Raw genomic sequence first — 24,162 nt, 5'->3', positions numbered from 1 at the left:
AAAAACAAACTACAAGGTAAGCATAGAGACTTACCTTATAAATGACAAACCATAAGGTTCAAAGGATTTATTGCTCTGTGGATGACGCATTTCGTGAGGTAAAGACCACATCTTCTGGTCAGAAAAAAAACTGCAAATAAGAATCCAGCAAAGAGCCTAGAGTGTCTCAGAAGTGTCATAAATCCTTTGAACTTTCGGTTTTGTTTTGTTTATTAGATAAGTCTCTGTATTTACCTTGCATTTTGTTTCTATTTTCTTAAATATTTTTCCATTTTGGGCACATCTTCACTCCCTGTGTTATCTATTTCCAAACCTTCCTTGGAATGCTGACCTTAGCTTTCTGCTGGAGACCTTCTTTCAAGAGTGTGACCAACCAGACAGAGAGATCTGTTCAATCAAGTGGGGTTGGTTTGATGTCCCCACATGTGGTGGTTGCTGGTCTAGCAGGCGGAGTTTGCGAGTGTATATCTCCATTACCACTCTACTCCAATTTCCTAAAAGTTACTAGACCATATTGGGCTCCCGGTGTCTTGGTGTTATTTTTCCCCCGGAGGAACCTAAAGTTCCTATGGTCACATAACTATTTTTTCTTTGTGACCTAATTAAACTTTTTAAATAGACACATCTATATCAATCTATTTGCTTGCTTTCTGGTGAGTGCTTGGGGGGGATGGATTTTTTTTTTGTAATTGCCTGGAAACTATGTAACTATTTCATTGTAACACGTTTTTTCCCCTACCTGCTGACATATGCTTCTATGAGACTATGCAGGTCTGATAATAATGTAACCATTGTTATAAAAGGAAACATATTCCTCTTATAGCTGTGAAGTTACATACAATCCACTCAGTCCTCTCTACTCATATCTTCTGTTGCGTAACACTTACTAAAAGGTTGTGCCGTTTATCTCCAGTTTCCTATTTCTTTTGTTTGTTTGTTTTTTATTGTATTTTATTTTTTCACTACATTTCATAATCTTTCAGTTTAATTTTGCATACTCTGTAATGAAACCATATCTCTGTATTTTAGATGAGTGAGGGCTCGCCTCTCTTGTCTCTACGTGGCCCCTCAGGCGTGCATGCCTTGTTTTATCTACCCCACGTAAAGTTAAATGACGGAGTATGGCATCACATATCTCTAGAGCTGCAAAATGACTCTGTGTTGACTGAAAGTCACCTTCTCGTCTTTCACATCGACTATGGCCAGGAGGAGGTACGGTATCTTCATAGCATTCTTTACTTGTGACAAAACAGAAGTGTGTAGTGTTGTATTCAGCATGCGTCACAAATCAAAAACTGGGACAAGACCCAGTGATACTGACCCCCTAAATTTTAAGATAAAGTCATGTCTCACTTTTTTATGGGTTCTTCTATGTTTAAATGTAACTGCTTTGAAGCATACTTGTGTATAATGTTGTGTGGATATGGAGAAAATAAAAAGACATATTTTGCTTCAAGCATTTCATACCCAAACAGTAGTGACGGTCATGTCTAGGAGAACTCACGGAGAAGCATGTAATTTGTTTGATCAGCTGATAGATTTGCAAAGCTCTGATCTGCTGTGATCTCATCCTGTTTTATCACATGATCATGACTAGCAAATCAGAGACTTACATATCCATCACCTGACCAAACTGATCATATGCTTCTCCATGAGTTCTCCTGGACATGACTATCAGTATCAAACAATTGTCCATGGCACCCCTTGCCCTTGGCACCGATTTCCTATGGAACTGCTGAAACTGATCTTCATTTTTAAGGGGAGTTGGTGGTGGGCAGGCCAGCTAAAGTTAAGGTTTAAAGTCACACCTAAATGATTAGGCTTTCTTTGGGTGGTACTTTTTGCTAAGAATTCTTTTTTTGTGCATTTTAAAGGTAATAAGGAGAAAAGAAATGAAAAAAGTCATTATGTCTCAGTTTTCAGCCATTATAGTTTGAAAATAAAAAGTGCTACTGTAGATTAAACCTACACATTTTATCTGCCCATGTGTCCTGGATATTACAACAATTATGTTCCTAGTACAATGTTTTTTTTTGTTTTCTCATTATATTTTATCAGTAATTACAATCCCTTATTTGCAAAATAACAGTAATTGAAAAAGTAAATTGCATATGGGCCCGTTTGTCATATTTTTTGATATTGCAACATTTTGCCTCTGCTGAAGCGGCCATGAAACATGTGTTAGGCCAGTGATCTGCAAACTTGGCTCTCCAGCTGTTAAGGAACTACAAGTCCCACAATGCATTTGCCTTTATGAGTCATGACTGTTACTGTCAGACTCCTGCAATGCATTGTGGGACTTGTAGTTCCTTAACAGCTGGAGAGCCAAGTTTGCAGTTCACCGTGTTAGGCCATGTATGACATAAAGACATGACATATAGATTTTTATTGCATGTATATACCTGCTCCTTTAAAAGATTATAATTACGTTTTACAACATTGATTGTTTATTATTAATTAATTAATTATAAATCCTCACCCTGCTGTATATGTATATATATATATATATATATATATATATATATATATATATATATATATATATATATACAGTGGGTTGCAAAAGTATTCAGCCCCCTTGAAGTTTTCCACATTTTGTCACATTACTGCCACAAACATGCATCAATTTTATTGGAATTTCACGTGAAAGACCAATACAAAGTGGATCGAAAATCATACATCATTCCAAACATTTTTTGCAAATAAATAACTGCAAAGTGGGGTGTGCGTAATTATTCAGCCCCCTGAGTCAATACTTTGCAGAACCACCTTTTGCTGCAATTACAGCTGCCAGTCTTTTAGGTTATGTCTCTACCAGCTTTGCACATCTAGAGACTGAAATCCTTGCCCATTCTTCTTTGCAAAACAGCTCCAGCTCAGTCAGATTAGATGGACAGCGTTTGTGAACAGCAGTTTTCAGATCTTGCCACAGATTCTCGATTGGATTTAGATCTAAACTTTGACTGGGCCATTCTAACACATAGATATGTTTTGTTTTAAACCATTCCATTGTTGCCCTGGCTTTATGTTTAGGGTCATTGTCCTGCTGGAAGGTGAACATCCGCCCCAGTCTCAAGTCTTTTGCAGTCTCCAAGAGGTTTTCTTCCAAGTTTGCCCTGTATTTGGCTCCATCCATCTTCCTATCAACTCTGACCAGCTTCCCTGTCCCTGCTGAAGAGATGCACCCCCCGAGCATGATGCTGCCACCACCATATTTGACAGTGGGGATGGTGTGTTCAGAGTGATGTGCAGTGTTAGTTTTCTGCCACACATAGCATTTTGCATTTTGCCCAAAAAGTTCCATTTTGGTCTCATCTGACCAGAGCACCTTCTTCCACATGGTTGCTGTGTCCCCCACATGGCTTGTGGCAAACTGCAAGCGGGACTTCTTATGCTTTCTGTTAACAATGCCTTTCTTCTTGCCACTCTTCCACAAAGGACAACTTTGTACAGTGCATGACTAATAGGTGTCCTATGGACAGAGTCTCCCACATGAGCTGTAGATCTCTGCAGCTCGTCCAGAGTCACCATGGGCCTCTTGACTGCATTTCTGATCAGCGCTCTCCTTGTTCGGCCTGTTAGTTTAGGTGGATGGCCTTGTCTTGGTAGGTGTACAGTTGTGCCATACTCCTTCCATTTCTGAATGATCGCTTGAACAGTGCTCCGTGGGATGTTCAAGGCTTTGGAAATCTTTTTGTAGCCTAAGCTTGCTTTAAATTTCTCAATAACTTGATGCCTGACCTGTCTTGTGTGTTCTTTGGACTTCACGGTGTTGTTGCTCCCAATATTCTCTTAGACAACCTCTGAGACCGTCACAGAGCAGCTGTATTTGTATTGACATTAGATTACACACAGGTGCACTCTATTTAGTCATTAGCACTCATCAGGCAATGTCTATAGGCAACTGACTGCACTCAGATCAAAGGGGGCCAAATAAATATGCACACACCACTTTGCAGTTATTTATTTGTAAAAAAATGTTTGGAATCATGTATGATTTTCGTTCCACTTCTCATGTGTACACCAGTTTGTGTTGGTCTTTCATGTGGAATTCCAATAAAATTGATTTATGTTTGTGGCAGTAATATGACAAAATGTGGAAAACTTCAAGGGGGCCAAATACTTTTGCAACCCACTGTATATATACCATTTACCAGAGGGGTGGCCAGCTCACTGCTTGTAATTTCCATTACTTACCGTATATACTCGCATATAAGCCGACCCGCATATAAGCCGACCCCCCGTTTACCTGAAAAAACCAGGGGAAAATGATTGACCCCCATATAAGCCGGGGGTAGGAAATGCTGGATTGGTGCAGGCGCGTTATCCCTCCAGTGTGTCCCAGTATAGCTAGTATAGTGGCCAGTATAGCTAGTATAGTGCCCAGTATAGCTAGTAAAGTGCCCAGTATAGCCAGTATAGTGCCAAGTATAGCCAGTATAGTGCCCAGTATAGCTAGTGAAGTGCCCAGTATAGCCAGTATAGTGCCAAGTATAGCCAGTATAGTGCCCAGTATAGCTAGTAAAGTGCCCAGTATAGCCAGTATAGTGCCCAGTATAGCTAGTAAAGTGCCCAGTATAGCCAGTATAGTGCCCAGTATAGCCAGTATGGTGCCCAGTATAGCTAGTATAGTGCCCAGTATAGCTAGTAAAGTGCCCAGTATAGCCAGTATAGTGCCCAGTATATCTAGTATAGTGCCCAGTATATCTAGTATAGTGCCCAGTATAGCTAGTATAGTGCCCAGTATAGTCAGTAAAGTGCCCAGTATAGCTAGTATAGTGCCCAGTATAGCTAGTATAGTGCCCAGTATAGCCAGTATAGTGCCCAGTATAGTGCCCAGTATAGTAGCCAGTATAGCCAGTATAGTGCCCAGTATAGCCAGTATAGTGCCCAGTATAGTGGCCAGTATAGCTAGTAAAGTGCCCAGTATAGCCAGTATAGTGCCCAGTATAGCTAGTAAAGTGCCCAGTATAGTGCCCAGTATAGCCAGTATGGTGCCCAGTATAGCTAGTATAGTTCCCAGTATAGCTAGTAAAGTGCCCAGTATGCCCAGTATAGTGCCCAGTATAGCTAGTATAGTGCCCAGTATAGCCAGTAAAGTGCCCAGTATAGCTAGTATAGTGCCCAGTATAGCGCCTAGTATAGCCAGTATAGTGCCCAGTATAGTACCCAGTATAGCCAGTATAGTGCCCAGTATAGCCAGTATAGTGCCCAGTATAGCTAGTAAAGTGCCCAGTATAGCTAGTAAAGTGCCCAGTATAGCCAGTAAAGTGCTCAGTATAGCCAGTATAGTGCCCAGTATAGCTAGTATAGTGCCCAGTATAGCCAGTATAGTGCCCAGTATAGCCAGTATAGTGCCCAGTATAGCTAGTAAAGTGCCCAGTATAGCCAGTATAGTGCCCAGTATAGCACCCCCCCCTCCTTCTCCCCCCTCCGCGGCCGCCACTGCTATTACTTGCTTTAGGAAGCGACCGCTTCCTAATCCGGGTTCCCCTCTTCATCATCCGTATACAGTAAGTGTATCACAGCAGCGCGCCCGGCGCTGCTGCTGTGACGATTCAGGGGGCAGGAAAGAGCGCGGCTTCTTGTAACGATGTGTATCGCCGTTACCAGGGGAACCGCTTTTTCCTGCCCCCTGCATCGTCACAGCAGCAGCGCCGGGCGCACTGCTGTGATACACTTACTGTATACGGATGATGAAGAGGGGAACCCGGATTAGGAAGCGGCCGCTGCCTAAAGCAGATAATAGCAGCGGCGGCCGCGGAGGGGGGAGGAGGAGGGAGCGGGCGGGGGGGTGCGGTCCACCACCACCCATGACTCGCATACAAGCCGACCCCCCAACTTTTGGCCCCCTTTTTGGGGGTCAAAAATTCGGCTTGTATGCGAGTATATACGGTATTCAGTATATAGTACTGAAAGCTAATATTAGAAACTGATTTTTTTTTTTTTGTATTATTCCTTCCATTTAAAGGTGAAAGACAAATTTCCCAGTGATCTCTTAGGCACAACACTGAGTAATCTTAGCATTGGTGCTGCAGCGAGCAATGATAATACAGCTTTACAAGGTTTCCGAGGATGTTTACAGGTGAGCAGTGTTTGTTGTACTTCTATTGCAAGGGTCAGGAACCTTTTTGGCTGAGAGAGCCATAAACGCCACATATTTTAAAATGTAACTACATGAGAGCCATACAATATGTTTCAAACTGGGACAGTAGGGCTATGTCCCTGTTGCCATGGTGATGTGTATACAGTTGATCTGCTGGGCAGTGGAAGTGTCAGACACGTTTTCTTCAGCTTATCATGGGTTTCAGCAACATCAGCAATTTCCCCAAGAGTCAGACAGGAGAAATGCAGACTAACTCCTTGTACAATTAGCTCAAGTGACAAGCAGGATATTGGGCCAATCAAAGTGCGGGAATCTCGTCCTATGAAGTCACTGGACCTGACAGGGCCCAGAGTGGGACAATTGGAGCAGCCATTAGTTTTGGGTTAGTGTGAGTAAGTTAGTAGTGCATGCTACAGCAGTAGCATGCCTACTTTGACAAATCTTACTTGCGCTGCTTGAGCAGTGTAGCTTAGTGTATCAAGCCCTACTGATTTGTATGTGAGCCAGATGTAGCCATCAAAAGAGCTACATCTGGCTCCTGAGCCATAGGTTCCCTACCCCTATTCTAAGGTCTCTGCAGCTTTACAAACTACATTCAAGAAAAGCTGAAGAGAGAGTAATGTTGAAGGTGCCACTGCTGATTTCTTCGTAAAATTTCTACCAGCCTGGCTCCATCTACCCATGCTGGATGCTAACAAGTTTTGTTTCAAATCTGAACTGAAGGACCTTATTTACGCGTAACACGTAAAAATCACTGTACACTCTCGCAATTTTGAGCATTCACGACTAGCCCTTTTTTAACATTGTAATTGCGATCGCTCTAAAATCACAATAAAATGCTGCATGTAGTGCGTTTGTTGTTCACCGCTAATCCTGAATCACCAGCGATCACGGCAGTTAACATTGCGCTAGTGTTTAATTTAAAGAGTGCTAATGATCGCTGGTGATTCGGCGATTAGCAGTAAACGCCTTCTAATTGCGCGAGTGAGAATGGGCCCTTAGTGTCTATGGCTAAAAGTATTATAGGCAGAGAATAAGTGGGACAGTCAGGCAATGTGCATTATTTAAAAGTAAATAAATAGGTCAGCCCCCATATGTCTCTCACCTCAAGTTCCCTTAAATTACTGAGGAGGAAAGGCGAGCAAAAGAGACAGATTTTTAGTATTTTTTTTAGTAAACATGGCAGTCTCCATGGTTCCCAAACTTCAGGTTTCCCTTAAGGGTACTTTTACACTTGAAAGCGCTGCATTTGCCATTACACAATCTGCTGCATTTGCTATCACACAACCTGCCATTTCCACTCGCTGCGATTGCGCCTTGCAGCCATCGGGAACAAAGTGCGATACCACCGAAAATTGTGCAGGCCAGCATTTGTGATGTGGGCAAAAAAACGATTTACATGTAAATCACGGTGCTGTTGCGATCAGCAAAATGCCTCTGATCTCCTTTTTGAAGCGGATTGCAGGAAGTGGAAAAGCAGTCCTACACTCATGTTTTGATCCAGAAATGTGACTACTAATGTTGACCTAAATAACTAAACCTACAGTTCCTTAGTATTTGTTGAAAATATAAGAGTGAACATCCCTGTGTGACTTTGTATTTTCTCAAGTTCTGTGTGACGTTGTATTTTCTCAGGTGGTACAATGCCTTGAGTTAGGAGTTAATTTTTTAGAAAGTTTTAGCACTTGTTAGATGGAATCACTATGATGCAGTTTTATGCCACAGGTCTCAGTGTTATAGAATCTACAAAAAAAACGATAACTACTTATGCTACCTTTTGACTAATGATGAAATATTTTTTCTTGTAGGGTGTTCGGGTCGGCGCATTCAATTCTCCATTGCCTTTAGATAGTGCATTTCTTCTGAATGTAGAGTCTGGCTGTAGTTTTCCTGACCCGTGTGACTCCAGCCCATGCCCCGATCACAGCTACTGCAGAGATGACTGGGACAACTACTCCTGTGCTTGTCATCCAGGTCAGCTTTTGTTGTGTTTTCTGTATGTGGCGGCTTGTGAGGTCAGCATTTCACGTTACATTCACAAAAGTCATATGATCTCCACAATAATTACGTTTTGTGCATTTTATGGTAGTGTACAATTTAATAAATGATCCATACATAAATGAAGTACCTTGTATTTATCTATAATCCAGTTACGGGTCCTATAGAATAAGTACAGGGCGGCACACAAAACAACAGCAAGTATACAGGCAAACACCATCCGGCTGGTCCCTGTGCGCCTCTTACTCGATCACTGCTGTGTTTGTCTTCCCTGGCTTTATTATTATTATTATTTAGTATTTATATAGCGCCGACATCTTCCACAGCGATGTACAGAGTATATTGGCTTGTCATTTAACTGTTACTCAGAAGGACTCACAATCTAATCCCTACCATAGTCATATGTCTATGTATGTATGGTGTAGTGTATATATCATAGTCTAAGCCAATTTAGGGGGAAGCCATCTGATGTTTTTGACATGTGGGATAAAACTGGAGTGCCTGGAGGAAACACATACAGACACAGACAACCAAATACAACCAAATACAAACCAATACAAACTCCATGCAGATAGTGACCCGGCTGGGATTCAAACCAGGCACCCAGCACTGCAAGGCAAGAGCGCTAACCACTGTGCCACCATGCTGCTTAAAGCCTGTGTCACCAGCAATTGGTGCTGTGTAGGTAACACTGTCATAGGGCAGCAGATGCAGGTGACAATGGCATCAATAAGGCCGAAGATTGCACACACAGCAGGGATCGAGGAAGCTGCACGCGGGGGCTAGACGGACCGCGCTTGCCTGCATACTTGCGCTTGTGATAGGCAGATTCATGTATAATGTAAATCTGAGAGTAAAATGTAGCTTTAAGGCCTCTTTCACAGTGGGACGTTAAAGTCGCACGTTATAAAAAATTATAACGCAGACTAATGCACAGCAATATAAAGTCTGTTCAACATTCACAGTGCACACGTTGCGTTGTGTGTAACGTGTAGCAATATTTAGAAAGTGCTGCATGCTGTGCGTTTAGCAATATATTTGCTGCGTTATGTGTGTTGCACATGCTCAGTAATGTTTTTTTTTTTTTTTTTTAAATGTAACGCATGCGCTGTTTTCGTTCCATCAGTATGCAACGAAAACGGCGCGTCAAGTGACACATAACGCAGTGCAAAATAGCGTCCAATGTCATAACCTACGTGCGCTGCGTTAGGGGCACGTTGTGCGCCTTTAACGTCGCATCAAACTCAACGTCCCATTGTGAAAGAGGCCTAAAGACTGATTGCAGAGCACATTTCCTTGTAAATGAGCCATGAGGTATGTGATCATCTCTGCATTTTCTGCAGCCCAACACTCTCTTCCTGCAGCTCCAGCTGAGCAGCCTTTGGGCTAATCTACGTGGACTTCACAAGCAACTCAAGTGTAGACATACACAGTACAGCAAAACATACTTTTTGGAACGATTAGGGCGCTCTAAGTTTCAAATAATTTTATTGAAAAAGGCAAAAGTAGAGTCATGACAGGTCTATTACAAAACAAAACTTGTAATAGCAAACATGGTGTACAGGTGAGTAAATGACATTATCATTAAAGTAAATAGAGCAATAAAGCTTTCCAAACAAGGCACGGCATGTTTATACTATCCGTAAATCAAGTCAGTCATTACAAAACATAACTCAGGTACATAGCTGTATAAATGTAAATGTCTCCCACTTGTCTGTCACTTATCATCCTTCCCGTCTCCGTAAAAAGGACCAGGTAGCTCCACTGCAGCAGAACACCATAACTATACAGTACATGCAGTGTTCTCTAAATCCTCCACCCAAACAGCTGACATGGCTACAAATGGCTCTGCCAGCAATCAGTGTCTTTTAGTGTTACACAAATGGTTTCAACCCAGCAGAAATGGCAACCCCTCTCTGAAATATCCAAACTTTAAATAATAAAGCAAATAATTAGTGTTTTACAAAATGCATTTTTGTATTTTCTTTGCAGGATATTATGGGAATTACTGTATGAGTGCCTGTGACCTGAATCCATGTAAGCACCAATCTATATGCATATTACAGTTAAACACTCCCCATGGATATATATGTGAATGCTCTCCAGGATATTATGGACCACACTGTGAGAACAGGTGAAATAAAAAGTAATTTTTATCTTTGCTTAAAGGGAACCCGCGGTAAGAGTGATAGAAAGGCTGCAATATGTATTTCCATTTAAACAATTCCAGTTGATCTCCTGGCAGCACTAGTCTCTGAGTCACAACCCTGGAACAAGCATGCAGCTAATCCAGTTAGACTTAAGTCAGGGCACCAGGTCTGTCTGCTTGTTCCAGGTGTATGGATAAAAGTATTAGAAACATGGGATCGGGGGCACTGCCAGGCAACGTGCTTTGTTTAAAAGGAAATAAATATGGCAGCCTCCATATCTCTCTCATCTCAGGTTCCCTTTAAGTCAGCAAACATATATGGTTGCCTTTACTTATGGTTATACTGTACTTTACAGGCTGGATCAGCCATGTGCACGTGGTTGGTGGGGACATCCTGTCTGTGGCCCATGTAACTGTGATACAAGCAAAGGTTTTGATTCGGAATGTAACAAAACAACTGGAGAATGTCACTGCAAGGTGAGATGTCAGATAAGATTCTCAGTATAGAGCAGTCTGTGTGTGTAGAAAGATGGATAGTTGGTGTTTGAGTAAAATGGTGGCATGATGATCTCCAATACTATTTCCAGTGGTTTTGATCACCTTAGTTGTCTAGGGCCGCACATTATTAGCCATGGGAAAATCAAGATGTTCAAATCTTTATGTTGAAGTACCAGTATATTTCCAGTATCACTAATAATATACATATAGTTACATAGTTATATATTGATTGTGTTGGGCAACTTTGTAGAATATGTACAGATGTCCACTGATACCTACTGCATTCTTGTTATCAATCAGGCTTACTGGAAAACCATGCTCAACTGCCATTATTTCTCACAGTAGCTCACTCCCAATTGTCCTTTTTTAAATTATTTTATTTATTGTATTTATAAAGCGCCAACATATTGCGCAGCGCTGTACATTAATTTAGGTTACAGACAATATTTAGGGGTCCTTGGCCCTCTCCCTTCTCCATGGGGCAGAATATAATACTAGGCAAATAGGAAAGGACTATGGTTGTAAAGGGAATTAACATTTCAGGCAGCTAGTATTGCAAGTCTGTACTGAACCTAAAAATAGAAGAATAGAAAGTACAACAGAGGGAGAGAGAAAGATCAATAATCAGGTAAACATTTTACTTATACTGACTATCACAGAAGAGAGAAATGCAGGGGTGATAGAATGTTTAAAAGAGATGGGGAGGAGTGACTATATATGACGCCCAGTCACGATACAGTCCAGTAATGCATGCCTGTTGTGTAGGCGGGGGCTCTACACCAACAGATGTGTTGTATGCATGTGTGTGCCACCTAGTGTTACTCTGTGGGGAGCTATGATTGCAAGAACGGCATAGCAGCCCTATGGTCTTCGCAGTAAGAGTTTTTTATTTTAGTTTTAATGATTTGTTTTCTTCTTCCTTTCATTCTCTGTTATTTATGACTCAGTTTCTCCACGTCTTTTTATTTTCAGGATAATCATTTTCATCCTCCTGGATCTGAGGCCTGCATACAGTGTGACTGCTATGCCACTGGTTCCCTCAGCCGAACATGTGATCCTATTTCTGGGCAGTGCCCCTGTAAGTCAGGTGTCATAGGCCGGCAGTGTGATCGGTGTGACAATCCTTTTGCAGAAGTCACAGCCAGTGGATGTGAAGGTACAGTTTTCTGTAAACATTGTACAGTATGTTACGTTTTTGCATGCTCTTTCACATGCTCTTTCACACTGTATGATGTACATAACATATAGAATATGGAATTAATGCTTAATCTAGGTTAAATCATGATATAACAGCTGTTATTTCCCACAATGTAACAAGGTTTGCAGACAGGAAACTATCAGGACCTCGGTCCTGACTCAATACTGTGGGAGGGGTTTCACCACAATATCAGTCATACAGACCCCCCCCTGATGGTCCATTTGAGAAAATGTAAAGATTTTTCATTGGAAAGCGGGTATCAGCTACTGATTGGGATTCAATCCTTAGTTACAGTTCCTTTTTAATGTGTAAAATACTTACTGTATACACTCAACTATAAGTCTAGAAATTTTGGTCTGACTAACTAAATAAAAGTACACGGGTTGACTCAAGTCAGAACTAAATTTCTGTCTCATAACCATTCCCATTTGCAACAATTTATCCATTGCTAAGTGACAACTCCTTGATAAAGAAAATTTCTGGAAAACACAGGTCTGAAAATCCTGGCCACAACAATTAACAAGGAAAGAGCAGGGGGGGGGGGGGAGATACTGGGCTGCAGTACTTACTATGAAGGGGGGGGGGTGATTGATATACTTGGGGGCCTGGAGGAGTTGCTGGCTGCACTTTAGGGACAGTAGGGGTTAATGGCAGCAATACTTTATGCAGCGCAGTCATTAACCTCTCCTGGCCCCAAAATGTAGGGGCTAATTCCTCCTGGTCACCAATGTGATTCCAATAAAGTTGCTGGGTAGACTTATATTTGAGTCAATAAAAAAAGTCCAGCTTACGAGGGTCAAATATTGGATTTGACTTATACACAAAGTCAACTTTATATTCGAGGACATATAGTTTGTGCATTATCTTAGTTATGTGTGAAAGTCATTTTCTATTAGTTAACCACTTGCCGACCGCCTACTTCATATTGGCGGCGGCAAAGTGGCAGCCCCAGGACCACGTAACGCAGAATGGCGTCGGGTCCTGGGGGAGGGGATTGCGGGCGATCGCGCGCGCGGACTGCGCGCGCATCGCCGGCATTAGGCTCCGCCCACATGTGACGTCAACCCGCCGGCCAATCAGCAGCGCCGGCGGGTTGCAACTTTTTGAAATGGCCAATTGAAAGTGTATAATACGCTTTGTTAGGTAAACAAAGCGTATTATACACGCTGCCTCCTCCCTGGTGGTCACAGCGCTCGATCGACCACCAGAGAGGAAGGCAGCACTGTGAGTCCAAATGCCAGCACACTGATCCTGCCCCCCCTGCACACTAATCGCCCACAGCACCCATCAGACCCCCCCCTGCCCACCCCCTGACAGCACTGTTTGCACCCAATCACCCCCCTAATCACCTATCAATCACCCCCTGTCACTAACTGTCAACGCTATCTTTTAGATCAGGTCCTAAACTTCCCCCTGGGGGCGCCTGATCACCCCCCCACACCCTCAGATCCTCCCCAGACCCCCCCCCAGACCTCCCCCCCCCCCTGTACTGTATACAGCTATTCTCTGTAATCACCTGTCAATCACCTGTCAATCACCCATCGATCACCCCCTGTCATCACCTGTCACTGCCACCCATCAGATTAGACCCTAACCTGCCCTTTGCGGGCATCTGATCACCCACCCACACGCTCAGATCGCCCACAGGCCCACCCTCATAACACCTACCAAGTGCATTGTTTACATCTTTTCTCTCCTCTAAACACCTACTGATCACCCATCAATCACCCATCAATCACCCCCTGTCACTACCTGTCACTGCTACCCATCAGATCAGTCCCTAATCTGCCCCTTTTGGGCACCCAATCACCCGCCCACCCCCTCAGATTGCCCTGAGACCCCCTCTGATCAACTTGCCAGTGCATTGCTTGCATATATTCTACCCTGTAATTACCTTCTGATCACCTATCAATCACCCCGTCACCCCCTGTCACTGCTACCCATCAGATTAGACCCTAATCTGCCCCTTGCGGGCACCCAATCACCCACCCGAACCCTCAGATCGCCCACAGACCCCCCGCCAGTGCATTGCTTGCTTATTTTCTCCTCTGTAATTACCTATCAATCACCCCGTCACCACCTGTCACTGCAGGCTCCTGATCACCCTCCCCCCTGCCCTTATATCTCCCTCTGATCACTCCACCCTGCCCTAGATCACCCCCCTGCCATTGTGTATATCTAATCTCCTGTTTGTAACGCTTGATTGTGCTTTGATTGGCTCCAATTGTCTCAATTGCCCTGTGACTGACTTAGATTGTCCCGTGATTGGTTTTTGATTGTCCTGTGATTGGCTTCGATTGTGCTGTGATTGGCTTCGATTGTCCCGTGATTGGCTTCGATTGTCCCGTGATTGGCTTCGATTGTCCCGTGATTGGCTTCGATTGTGCTGTGATTGGCTTCGATTGTCCCGTGATTGGCTTCGATTGTCCCGTGATTGGCTTCGATTGTCCCGTGATTGGCTTCGATTGTCCCGTGATTGGTTTTCGATTGTATTGTGATTGGCTTCGATTGCCCCGCGATTGGCTTTGATTGCGCTGACTGGCTGTGATTGCCCTCTAATCACTCTTATTGGCTCTAATTGTGTTGTAATTGCCTTGATTGCCCTCTGATTGTCTGTGATTGTTTCTGATTGCCCCCATTGCTGTCTGATTGCCCCCTGATTCCCCCCCCCCCGGTCACTATCCTAGTGATCTAAAAATAGTGTTTTTAGTATCACTAGTGTTAACAGTTAGGCCAGTTAGCTAGGCCCCTGTGTTAGTGTCAGTTAGCGCTCAGCCCACCGCACCACAGTCACTAATTAGTCGCTGATTAGCGTCATCACTGTCGCTAATCAGCATTGGTACTATATAGTATCTGTAAGTGATCATTACTGATCGCACACAGATCTATATTGGGGTCATTAGGATCCACTAAAAACGCAGTGTTTGCCGATCAGGCCTGATCGTTCGCCTGCACTTGCGTTCAGCCTGCCCCACCGCAGTGACAGAATTTTTTTTCTGATCACTGCAAAAAACACTGTACAATAGCTGTGGCACTGTAAAGATCAGTTTTGATTTTTTTTTTCCAAAACTCAGTGACCACAGCTTTCTGCTCCGCAAGTACTCCCTTTTGCTAGGTAGGTGCTCTTTTTCCTGGGTAGTCTCAGAGGAATACCCCCTAAATTTAGCAGCCCACCATGGCAAGAAAGGGGTATTCCGATGATGAGGTTCTCAGGTACATGGCCCAGTCGGATGAGGACGATTGGGACATCTCATCCGACGAATCTTCTGGGTCAGAGTACGAACCTGTGGACAGCAGTGGCTCGCTGACCGATAGCGATAACGAGGTTGAGGTCCCGGCTAGAGCCAGGCGTACCACACCCCATGTCACTGGACCGCAGGTGGCGCAGGATCTGCCTCAAGGGCAGCAGAGTGGTGCTAGCGCTGGTCTGAGGTTTCATGGTGAGGCATACACCAGCAGCGCAGCATCTCCTGGACCTGGCACCAGTACTTCCGTAGACCCTGGTGAAGTGGTGAGCACCAGAAGGGAAGTTGAAACTGGTTCGGTGGCACGTGCATTAAGACCCGAGTCGCAGCCACCAAGAAAACGGGCCCGTACTACCCATAGTCTTCCAGAGGTGCTGGCAAATCCCAATTGGCAATCCCCTGGTTCCGCCGCACCCGTACTGCCCCCTTTCACCGCCCAGTCTGGAGTCCAGGTGGAGACAGATAATCTAGTAACGGCCCTAGACTTTTTTCATCTGTTCTTCACCGAGGATCTCTACGACTTAATTGTGGCTGAGACCAACCGTTATGCCACACAATACATCACCGACAACCCGAATAAGTACTATTCCCAGGCTTACCGGTGGAAACCACTCCAAGTTTCCGAACTTAAAACTTTTTTGGGCCTTCTCCTTAACATGGGTCTAGTCAAATTGAATGTATTGCGGTCTTATTGGTCTACGCGCCCAATATATCACCTGCCCATGTTCTCTGCTATCATGTCCAGGACACGGTTTGAGATGATCCTGCGCTTCCTGCACTTCAATGACAACACAACCTGTCATCGGAGTGACCACCCTGCTTATGACCGGCTCCACAAAATTCGACCCCTCATAGACCACATGTCATCAAAATTTGCAGATGCTTATACCCCTGAACAGCACATTTGTGTAGACGAGTCCCTCATACATTTTACCGGGCGCCTTGGCATCAAACAGTACATCCCAAGCAAGCGCGCCCGGTATGGGGTGAAACTGTATAAGCTCTGTGAAAGGGCCACAGGCTATACTTATGGTTTTAGGGTCTATGAGGGAAAAGACTCAAAATTGGAGCCGGTCGGATGCCCTGACTACCTGGGGAGCAGTGGCAAGATTGTGTGGGACTTGGTGTCACCTTTGTTCCAGGAGGGGTACCATCTTTATGTGGACAACTTCTACACAAGTGTGGCCCTCTATCAGCATTTAAAGATAGAAGGGATCCGCTGCTGTGGCACCGTGCGGCCTAGTCGCCGGGGCTTCCCCCAACGGCTCGTTAGTACCCGGCTTGCACGGGGGGAGAGGGCTGCCTTGTGTACAGATGACCTGCTCGCGGTGAAATGGAAGGACAAGAGGGACGTTTACCTTCTGTCCACCATTCACACAGACACGACAGTCCAAATTCAACGGGCAACTGAGGTCACTGAAAAACCTCTCGCCGTCCACGACTATAATGCTTACATGGGAGGGGTGGACTTCAATGACCAGATGTTAGGGCCCTATTTAGTTTCCCGCAAAACCAGACGCTGGTATAAAAAAGTGTCTGTTTATCTAATTCAATTGGGTATTTACAACAGCTTTGTTCTCTACAGTAAGGCTGGGAGAACTGGAGCGTTCCTTAAATTCCAGGAAGACATCGTTATGGAACTCCTGTATCCAGGAGGTGCCGTGGCCCAACCCCAAAATGCAGTTAGCCGGCTGCATGAAAGGCACTACGCCTTTCCCATTCCGTGTGGCCCAAATCAACGCACCCCAAGAAAACGTTGTCGTGTCTGCAGCAGGGCTGGAACAAGGCGTGACACCTCTGTTTACTGTCCCATGTGTCCTGACCAGCCTGGTCTATGCCTAGGGGAGTGTTTCCAGAGGTATCATGAGCAGATACACTTTTAGAGAGTAGGGAACTCCAAACATAGCAGTAGGCACACAAGGGTCTCTGTGCTATTTCACACTGGCGTGATGCGTTAGGGAAAATTGCCTAGCGAAAGTCACACTTTGCGGTCCCCCCCCTACGCCGGAAGTGCTTGACTTAACGCTAGTGCATGCCTACTGCCTACGTTACTGGGTGGCTTCTGTGGCAATTTGGGTCGGCCCGGAAGTCATGTTAGTCTACGGCGACGCAGTTACTTACTAGGCCGAATGCGATTACTGTCGAATGCTACTCTAGCGGTATTCTCTGAAGGTCTGTTTGGGGCGATGCGGTGCGCGCGACCCACCGGATACGCCAATATGCAGTGTGAACCCAGACATCAGGTTTCCAGAGACCCTAATACACAATGCTGCCAGAAACCTCTCCTTTCACTTGGGACAAAGTGCATAATGTACTTCGCCACATCTCTGTGCGATTTGCACTTTGCATATTGTCCCATGGGGGACGAGAGGTTTGTCCTCAGAAAGGTAAGAAAAAAAAAAACAAATAAAAAAAACAGGTAAGCAAAAAAGTTAATGTTTGGTTCCCAATGTTAATGTTTGGGTTAAAAATGTTCATTAAAGTTTATAAAAGTTGATGTTAATGAAGTTATTGCTTTGCTGCTTGCTTGTTTTTTTTGTGTGTGTTTTTCTCTCTTTTTTCCATCCTTTACCCTTCCAGGTGGACCGACCGACCGACCAACCAGCTGCAGCACTGATGGTGCATCCTGACAGAAGCATTGTGTGTCTGTCAGATTACACACAAGTCGGTGCATGCAGCGCTGCAGGACGAGATTTCTCCTCTGCAGTAAAAAAGATACGTTTGCCGAGGCATATGAGCTGAGGGGTGGTGTTGGAGCTCCTATGCTTTGGCAAGCACTTTGTATCAAAAAAGAACTCTGGCAATGATTTGTTCATCCACATCGATCGGTGTGAATGGATAAATCGGCTTTGCCAGGGCATACGAGCTGAGTGGGTGGACGTTTTTGGGTGGCAGCTCCTATGTCCTGGCAGACGCCTTCCCCTCTTTTTTTTCACATTTTTTTGGCAGATATTTTTTCATCCACATTGATTGATTGATTGACTGTCATTTTTCCTTTCAGCCCAGAGTGCAGTACCCGTATGCCCAAAATAAGGAGTATAGCAGAAACTCCTAATACTGGCCATACATGTAATGATTGCAGAGACCCTAAAATGCCAGGACAGACCCCACGAATGATGCCATTTTGGAAAGAGGACACCCCAAAGTATTACGTGAGGTGCATGGTGAGTTCATAGAATATTTTATTTTTTTGTCACAAGTTAGCAGAAATTGTTGTATGTTTTTTTTCACAAAATGTCATTTTCCGCTCACTTATGACAAAAAAAATTTTTTTCTATGAGCTCACCATGCCCCTCATGGAATACCTTGGGGTGTCTTCTTTCCAAAATGGGGTCATTTGTGGGCTTTGTTCACGGTCCTGGCATGTGGGGGGGGGTTAAATTGTGAGCACCCCTGTAAAGCCTAAAGGTGCTCATTGGACTTTGGGCCCCTTTGCGCAACTAGGCTGCTAAAAAAGTGTCACACATGAGGTATCGCTGTACTCAGGAGAAGTAGTATAATGTGTTTTGGGGTGTATTTTTACACATACCCATGCTGGGTGGGAGAAATATCTCTGTAAATCACAATTTTTTAATTTTTTTACACACAATTGTCCATTTACAGAGATATTTCTCCCACCCAGCATGGGTATGTGTAAAAATACACCGCAAAACAAATTATACTACTTCTCCTGAGTACGGGAATACCTCATGTGTGGCACTTTTTTGCACCCCAACTGCGCTAAGGGGCCCAAAGTCCAATGAGTACCTTTAAGATTTCACAGGTCATTTTGCGACATTTGGTTTCAAGACTACTCCTCACGGTTTAGGGCCCCTAAAATCCCAGGGCAGTATAGGAACCCCACAAGTGACCCCATTTTAGAAAGGAGACACCCCAAGGTATTTACTTAGGAGTATGGTGAGTTCATAGAAGATTTTATTTTTTTGTCACAAGTTAGCGGAAATTGATTTTAATTGTTTTTTTTCACAAAGTGTCATTTTCCGCTAACTTGTGACAAAAAATAAAATCTTCTATGAACTCACCATACTCCTAACTGAATACCTTGGGGTGTCTTCTTTCTAAAATGGGGTCACTTGTGGGGTTCCTATACTGCCCTGGCATTTTAGGGGCCCTAAACCGTGAGGAGTAGTCTTGAAACCAAATTTCGCAAAATGACCTGTGAAATCCTAAAGGTACTCATTGGACTTTGGGCCCCTTAGCGCAGTTGGGGTGCAAAAAAGTGCCACACATGTGGTATCGCCGTACTCAGGAGAAGTAGTATAATGTGTTTTGGGGTGTATTTTTACACATACCCATGCTGGGTGGGAGAAATATCTCTGTAAATCACAATTTTTTAATTTTTTTACACACAATTGTCCATTTACAGAGATATTTCTCCCACCCAGCATGGGTATGTGTAAAAATACACCGCAAAACAAATTATACTACTTCTCCTGAGTACGGGGATACCTCATGTGTGGCACTTTTTTGCACCTTAACTGCGCTAAGGGGCCCAAAGTCCAATGAGTACCTTTAAGATTTCACAGGTCATTTTGCGACATTTGGTTTCAAGACTACTCCTCACGGTTTAGGGCCCCTAAAATCCCAGGGCAGTATAGGAACCCCACTAGTGACCCCATTTTAGAAAGAAGACATCCCAAGGTATTCAGTTAGGAGTATGGTGAGTTCATAGAAGATTTTATTTTTTGTCACAACTTAGCGGAAAATGACACTTTGTGAAAAAAAACAATTAAAATCAATTTCCGCTAACTTGTGACAAAAAAATAAAATCTTCTATGAACTCACCATACTCCTAACGGAATACCTTTGGGTGTCTTCTTTCTAAAATGGGGTCACTTGTGGGGTTCCTATACTTCCCTGGGATTTTAGGGGCCCTAAACCGTGAGGAGTAGTCTTGAAACCAAATGTCGTAAAATGACCTGTGAAATCCTAAAGGTACTCATTGGACTTTGGGCCCCTTAGCGCAGTTGGGGTGCAAAAAAGTGCCACACATGTGGTATCGCCGTACTCAGGAGAAGTAGTATGATGTGTTTCGGGGTGTATTTTTACACATACCCATGCTGAGTGGGAGAAATATCTCTGTAAATGGACAATTGTGTGTAAAAAAATCAAAAAATTGTGATTTACAGAGATATTTCTCCCACCCAGCATGGGTATGTGTAAAAATACACCCCAAAACACATTATACTACTTCTCCTGAGTACGGCGATACCACATGTGTGGCACTTTTTTGCAGCCTAACTGCGCTAAGGGGCCCTAAGTGCAATGAGCACCTTTAGGCTTTACAGGGGTGCTTACAATTTAGCACCCCCCAAAATGCCAGGACAGTAAACACACCCCATAAATGACCCCATTTTGGAAAGTAGACACTTCAAGGTATTCAGAGAGGAGCATAGTGAGTCCGTGGCAGATTTCATTTTTTTTTGTCGCAAGTTAGAAGAAATGGAATTTTTTTTTTCCCTTTTTTTTTGTCACAAAATGTCATTTTCCGCTAACTTGTGACAAAAAATAAAATCTTCTATGAACTCACCATGCCTCTCAGTGAATACTTTGGGATGTCTTCTTCCCAAAATGGGGTCATTTGGGGGATATTTATACTATCCTGGAATTTTAGCCCCTCATGAAACATGACAGGGGGTCAGAAAAGTCGGAGATGCTTCAAAATGGCAAAATTCACTTTTTGCACCATAGTTTGTAAACGCTATAACTTTTACCCAAACCAATAAATATACACTGAATGGGTTTTTTTTAATCAAAAACATGTTTGTCCATATTTTTCGCGCTGCATGTATACAGAAATTTTACTTTATTTGAAAAATGTCAGCACAGAAAGTTAAAAAAATCATTTTTTTGCCAAAATTCATGTCTTTTTTGATGAATATAATAAAAAGTAAAAATCACAGGAGCAATCAAATAGCATCAAAAGAAAGCTATATTAGAGAGAAGAAAAGGAGGTAAAATTCATTTAGGTGGTAGGTTGTATGACCGAGCAATAAACCGTGAAAGCTGCAGTGGTCTGAATGGAAAAAAAGGCTCTGGTCCTTAAGGGGTTTTATGACTGCAGTCCTTAAGTGGTTAATAAAAAAAATATGTCCTGCTTGCATAATCATTTTAGTATTACATTTTTATGCATGTAAATACTTATGCAACCTCAACACAGAAAAATAACCTGACTTTCATTAAAGCAGCAGGAGTTAGGGTTCAAGTTTTGGTAGTACTCTGTGTGTAAAACCAGGCGTTACAGCATAACACTGGCCTGTGCATCAGTTCTATGTCGAGATGTTAGAAGCAGACTTTTAAATACAGGGATTAGCACACACTACAGCTGCATTAATATATATTGGACTAGCTTGCCAATATTCTAAATGGGGCATATATCAATAAGACAAATGTGTTGTATTATTGATAAGGGCTCCATTCTAATATATTATAATTTAAGTAAGCTCCTGTCACCTTATGTATCCTTGCATTGAGAACATTATATAGTGACAGGTTTCCTTTAATATTTAGACCAGTAGTTTTATGAATTATTGAGCAATTATTTTTCTTTTTCAGCGACTAATATTGTTTTTTTTATACCATGTAGTACATCTCATTGTTAATGCCTTTCACAGTGAACTATGACAGCTGCCCCCGAGCTGTGGAAGCCGAGATTTGGTGGCCGAGAACACGATTTGGACTGCCAACTGCTGTATCATGTCCCAAGGGTTCCATAGGTAATTATCTTTAGACTATATACTCAATCATTTGATAATTATTTTAGTATGATATATTGTATATAGAGGATGTGGAACAAAGATAACTTGTTGGATTAACATTATTACATATTCCAAGTGCAAAGTCAGTGAGAAGCAACACTCATAATGCATCTTTGTAAGTCAGTAAGTGGTGTATGCAAATCATTCCTCTATGTCTGTAAAAGCCATGTATACATCTGAAACAGCTGGTTTGTTGCACACCTGTACAGTTTGCTCTAAAGGAAATCAGAATGAGTACGCAGCAGCAGACATTAACCATTTCAGCCCGTGGGTATTTTTCACCTTATGGACGAGAGGAATTTTCACCTGTCAGAACTCCTCTCATTCATTCCCCAATAACTTTATCACTACTTATCACAACAACATGATCTATACCTTGTTTTTTCCGCCACCAATTAGACTTTCTTTGTGTGGTGCATTATGCTAAGAATTGTTTTATTTTAAATGCATTATGATGGGAATAATAAGGAAAAAAAGGAAAAAAATCATTATTTTTCAGTTTTCGGCCATTATAGTCTTAAAATAATTCCTGCTACCATAATTAAAATCCACACATTTTATTTGGCCATTTGTCCCAGTTATTGTAACGTTAAAATTATATCTCTAGTATAATGTATAGTGACAATATTTTATTTGGAAATAAAGGTGCATTTTTTCAGTTTTACATCCACCGCTAATTTTTAGCCAATTATTTAATAATTATATGCCCTCTTGTCATAGATGTTATCCCCGCCCCCCCCCCCCCAAAGTCAGTTGGTGTATTTTACTATTGGCACACAAGATGTCCCCACTGAGCAAAAATCCTATTAGCGTACTTTGTACGCTACATAGGATACAATGTGTTGTTACATTGTAACTAAGGAAGTGACGCAGGTTTCCATTGGAAACCTGTAATCACAGTGCCGGCGGGGAGATTATGAATGGGAACATCGTTCCCATTCATGAATTTAACGATCAGGCGGCAGAAATCACAGCGGCAGCTCTATGTAAGAATAAACACTGTTTTTGAACAAAAAGTTCACAGGCTGAGGGCTGGAGCTGCATAGCAGCTTGCCTGTGTGTAATGTGACAAACAGAACATGTCTGCTCTCATTGTATTGACAGAAAATGGACAGAAAACAAAGAGTTGTGGTCAATGGTTCATACTCAAAATGGGTGACTGTTAGCAGTGGGGTCCCACAGGGGTCTGTACTGGGTCCAGTGTTCTTTAATTTATTTATTAATGACCTAGTAGATGCAGTAGAAAGCAATGTTGCTATTTTTGTAGATGATACAAAATTGTGCAGAATCATCAACTCTCAGGAAGATAGCGTCATATTGCAAAAGTATCTAGATAGGATGGCTAAATGGGCACATAAATGGCAGATGAAATTCAATGTTAAAAAATGTAAAGTCATGCATTTTGGTCGTACCAATGGTCTAGCACAATAAAAAATAAATGGGTTACAGATAGGGACATAGACTAACCAGCTAGCTCATGGTGACCCAGAACTCATTGGAGTGTGTAAGGGACTACAATGGTCCTAAAAGCCCCCTTACTAAGATGTTAAGAAAAACAAAAGTTTGCTTTCTTAAAACAGAAAGAATTTGCGATAATTCAGGTTGGAGTGAGCTTGAGATGTCTCCCAGAGCAACACTGCTGAATATATGCAAATTAACCATTGTACCCTTAGAAGCTAAACACACCTCCAGAACTGCTGGAATGCAATGATGTGTCAGCTTGTTAATTTGTACAGAGCCATAATAATCCAACATGCATACAGACTGTTTCGGATTGTTTGATCCTCATCAGTGCATGGATTAATTTGGCTCTATGGAGTAGGGCTTGTAAATCCGAGAGGCACAGACTAACCAGCAAGGTCATGGTGACCCAGAACTCATTGGAGTGTGTAAGGGACTACAAAGATAGGGACATCAAACTTGGAGAAGGACTTAGGAGTACTCATCGACAACAAGTTAAATAATCATATTCAATGCCAAGTCGCTGCAGCTAAAGCTAAAAACATTTTGGGATGCATTAAAAGGGAAATAAAAACTCGAGATGCTATCATAATATTGCCCCTGTTTAACTCTTTAGTAAGGCCACATCTGGAATATGGAATTCAGTTCTTGGCACCACATTACAAAAAAGATATTGCAGTTTTAGAGCTGGTGCAGAGGCGAGCAACAAAATTGATACGTGGGATGGAAGGTCTCACTTACCAAGAAAG

General features: G+C 42.9%; 1 protein-coding gene across 2 annotated transcripts in view; it reads left to right on the top strand.

Moving 5' to 3' along the window:
* Nucleotides 1-24,162, top strand: part of CELSR2 (cadherin EGF LAG seven-pass G-type receptor 2) — a 144,262-nt gene that overhangs the window by 73,726 nt on the left and 46,374 nt on the right. For both annotated transcript variants that reach the window (XM_068269438.1, XM_068269437.1), the window contains exons 11-17: nucleotides 1,030-1,212; nucleotides 5,972-6,085; nucleotides 7,915-8,080; nucleotides 10,097-10,238; nucleotides 10,610-10,730; nucleotides 11,724-11,907; nucleotides 21,809-21,910. In XM_068269438.1, the coding sequence (XP_068125539.1) occupies nucleotides 1,030-1,212; nucleotides 5,972-6,085; nucleotides 7,915-8,080; nucleotides 10,097-10,238; nucleotides 10,610-10,730; nucleotides 11,724-11,907; nucleotides 21,809-21,910 (1,012 nt within the window). The remainder of the gene's footprint in view (nucleotides 1-1,029; nucleotides 1,213-5,971; nucleotides 6,086-7,914; nucleotides 8,081-10,096; nucleotides 10,239-10,609; nucleotides 10,731-11,723; nucleotides 11,908-21,808; nucleotides 21,911-24,162) is intronic.

This window comes from Hyperolius riggenbachi, chromosome 2 (genome assembly GCF_040937935.1).
Source record: "Hyperolius riggenbachi isolate aHypRig1 chromosome 2, aHypRig1.pri, whole genome shotgun sequence".
Taxonomy (NCBI): domain Eukaryota; kingdom Metazoa; phylum Chordata; class Amphibia; order Anura; family Hyperoliidae; genus Hyperolius; species Hyperolius riggenbachi.
Note: the sequence above shows the minus strand (reverse complement) of the source record. Positions and strands in the feature narration are given on the sequence as shown.